The 2990-nt window shown below is 48.0% G+C and overlaps 1 protein-coding gene across 4 annotated transcripts in view; it reads left to right on the forward strand.

Moving 5' to 3' along the window:
• The first annotated feature begins 648 nt into the window (after nt 1–648).
• The window catches only part of LOC122548856 (protein spire homolog 1-like), a 203617-nt gene continuing 201275 nt past the window's right edge, over nt 649–2990 (forward strand). The window contains exon 1 of one of the 4 annotated variants that reach the window (XM_043687728.1): nt 649–1211. In XM_043687728.1, coding sequence (XP_043543663.1) covers nt 935–1211 — 277 coding nt within the window. In that variant the 5' untranslated portion in view covers nt 649–934. The remainder of the gene's footprint in view (nt 1212–2990) is intronic. The other 3 variants (XM_043687729.1, XM_043687730.1, XM_043687731.1) reach the window with 3 other exon arrangements.

The following is a 2990-nucleotide window of genomic DNA, read 5'->3' on the forward strand; positions in this document are numbered from 1 at the left end:
TAGAAACTGGAATTAAACCAGCTACAAACGTAGCTCAGAAACTACGAGTTCTGCAGTAAGTAACTCACCTCCTGACTCCCCAAAACCTGTCCACCATCTACGAGGCCCAAGTCAGGAGTGTGATGGAAAACTCCCCACTGGTCTGGATGAGTGCAGCTCCAAAATCACCCAAGAAACTTGACACCATTCAGGACAAAGCAGCCTGGTTAATAGGCACCACATCCATGCCCTTCCCCCACTCAGTAGCATCGGATGTACCATTTGCAAGGCGTACTGCAATGATTCACAAAGCTTTTGATGGCACTTTGAAAACCTGTCAACTCTACCTCTTTGAAGGACAAGAGACACAGATACGTGGGGTACACCAACACCTCCAAACCATTCACCATCCTCAGTTTTGGTATAGCCGGGCGAAAATCCTAGAACTGCCTGACAGCACTGTCTGTGTAACCATGTCAAAACAAAAAAGGACTGCAGTGATTTAAGAAGGAAGCTCAGCACCACTTTTCTAATGGGAGCTAGCGATGGGCAATAAAGGCTGACCCAGCCAGAGACGCCCACATCCCTGTGAATTAATAAACTGAAGCAAACATGAACACGGAAAATGCAAGCAAGCAAAGGAGGCGGGCTTTTGGACCACACAGCAGGAGTGCACTCTGGCTCCCAGGCAGAGATAGAGTCATATGATTGGATTTAATCAGAAGCCGCTGGAAGAGGCCGGTTTATGTATGAGGAGCTGGCACTGTGAGCGCACTACTGTTGATAATACTGTCACGATGATGATGATGATGATGATGCAGAGGCCGGAGAAGACGGTACTGGCTTTATTCCCGTTGCCGATGGTTTAGTGGGAGGGTAACTGTGTTGTGTTCGGATCCAGAGAGAGACAGAGAGAGACACACACAGACAGACAGACAGACAGAGCCTGCGGATCATGGCAGAGCGATGCTCCGGGAGCCCGGCCCTGGAATGCGGTGCCCAGACGGACTCCCACGACCCGGAATCCCAGGAGCTGTCCCTGGAACATATCCTGAAGCTTTACAACCAGCCCCTGAACGAGGAGCAGGCTTGGGCGGTGTGTTACCAATGCTGCAGCAGCCTCCAGCGGCAGCGGCGGCCCGGAGACCCGCAGCCTTTCCCGGGCAGGCTGAGCGGGACCAGGGCTGTCATTCTGCAGCGAGACGGCAACATCAGCATCCGGAGCGAAGCAGGTAACGAGACGCCCCAGACAGGACAACAAAAACCAGGAGCTGAGCATGGAAATGTGAAACGTCTGACGGTTAAAAGCTGGGGGGGGGGGGGGAGAGATGCTAGTCCCCTGATTCGTCTCAGAATCTCCAGCAAATACATACATAGAAAAGGATAAGGAGGGGGGGAGATCAACATCTGGCGGAGGAGGAAGCCAGAAATAAAGAGGACTTAGCGAGTAAACCCCAAGTGAGTGGAGAAGGAGTCTGCTCTTTTTGACAAAGCTGACAGGTTAGGCGGAGGAATCACTGAAGGACCCATTGATTAGGACACAGTTCCTTAGGCGGGTGGGCAAAAGGTGATATTAAAGCCAACAGATTTTTTCTTCTAAAAAAAAAATAGCCTCCCGGAGAGAGACAAGAGAGAAAGAGCCATGAGAGTCTGATTAAACAGGCACAGCGTTAGTGGGCACCAGCAGGGGCTTGCTTCATTGTTGACAGTGAGAGTCTCTGACTGACTGAAGCAACAAGGTCAGTGCAGCCTCGGGTAAACAAGCTGCAACCAAGGAGCTCCAATCAAAATTCACAGCCAGACACCTCTGAATGGCCCAGTAAGAGGCAGGGCGATGCCTGGGTAAAATACAGGAAAATAGCAATTATTAAGAATAAATGTTGCTGACAAATTATTCATTCATGGGATGTGAGCACAGCTGGCATTTAGTACCCACTCCCTATTCGCCCAATGGGCAGTTAAGAGTCAACCACATTGCTGTAGGTCTGGATTGATATGTAAACCAGACTGGGTAAGGATGGATTATTTCATTTCTTAAACAGCATTAGTGAACCAGATGGATTTTTCATGACAATTGACAGTAGTCATCATTAGGCAAGCTTTTTCTTCCTGATTTTTATTGAATTCTGAGTTCTCCTTCTTCTATGGTGGTTTTTTTTTAGATTAGATTCCCTACATTGTGGAACAGACCCTTCGGCCCAACCAGTCCACACCGACCCTTTGAAAAGTAACCTACACCAGACCATTTCTCCTCTGACTAATGCACCTAACAGTATGGGTAATTTGGCATGGCCAATTCACCTGGCCTGCACATCTTTGGACTGTGGGAGGAAACCCACACAGACAGTTGCCTGAGGCTGAAATTAAACCTGGGACTCTGGTGCTGTGAGGCAGCAGTGCTAACCACTGAGCCACTGTGCCCATGTTGATAGAAACTCTATCCAGCAACATTATCAATATGCCACTGCCTCCCCAAATTAATAACAAACAAATATAAGCACTGATATGTCAAAAATTGCTGCGAATCAAAAATGCACAGAAATATCATGAGGGAAAATAGATTATTCAGTCACCTGAATTGAAAATAAGAACAGGCCTGGGCACAGCCATTCTTTTGCATAGCATGAGCACACAGGATAAACACATGAATTCCCTGGAATAGAATCTGGATTTGACTCACCCAGTTAATGACTTGTTCTGATTGTAATGATTAGCTACACTCCACAAGGCAGCCAGGAGTAAGAACTCATTGGCTGTGACCTGCACTTTTTATGGCACATTTAACACAATTCAGTATTGCAAAATGAGAAGTAACTGGACAGGGAGCAGACCAAAGATGATTTAGGTGAGGAGAAAGTGAGGTCTGCAGATGCTGGAGATCAGAGATGGAAATGTGTTGCTGGAAAAGCGCAGCAGGTCAGGCAGCATCTAGGGAACAGGAGAATCGACGTTTCGGGCATTCGCCCTTCTTCAGGAATGGCTAATGCCCGAAACGTCGATTCTCCTGTTCC

The sequence above is a fragment of the Chiloscyllium plagiosum genome, chromosome 4, assembly GCF_004010195.1.
Source record: "Chiloscyllium plagiosum isolate BGI_BamShark_2017 chromosome 4, ASM401019v2, whole genome shotgun sequence".
NCBI lineage: Eukaryota > Metazoa > Chordata > Chondrichthyes > Orectolobiformes > Hemiscylliidae > Chiloscyllium > Chiloscyllium plagiosum.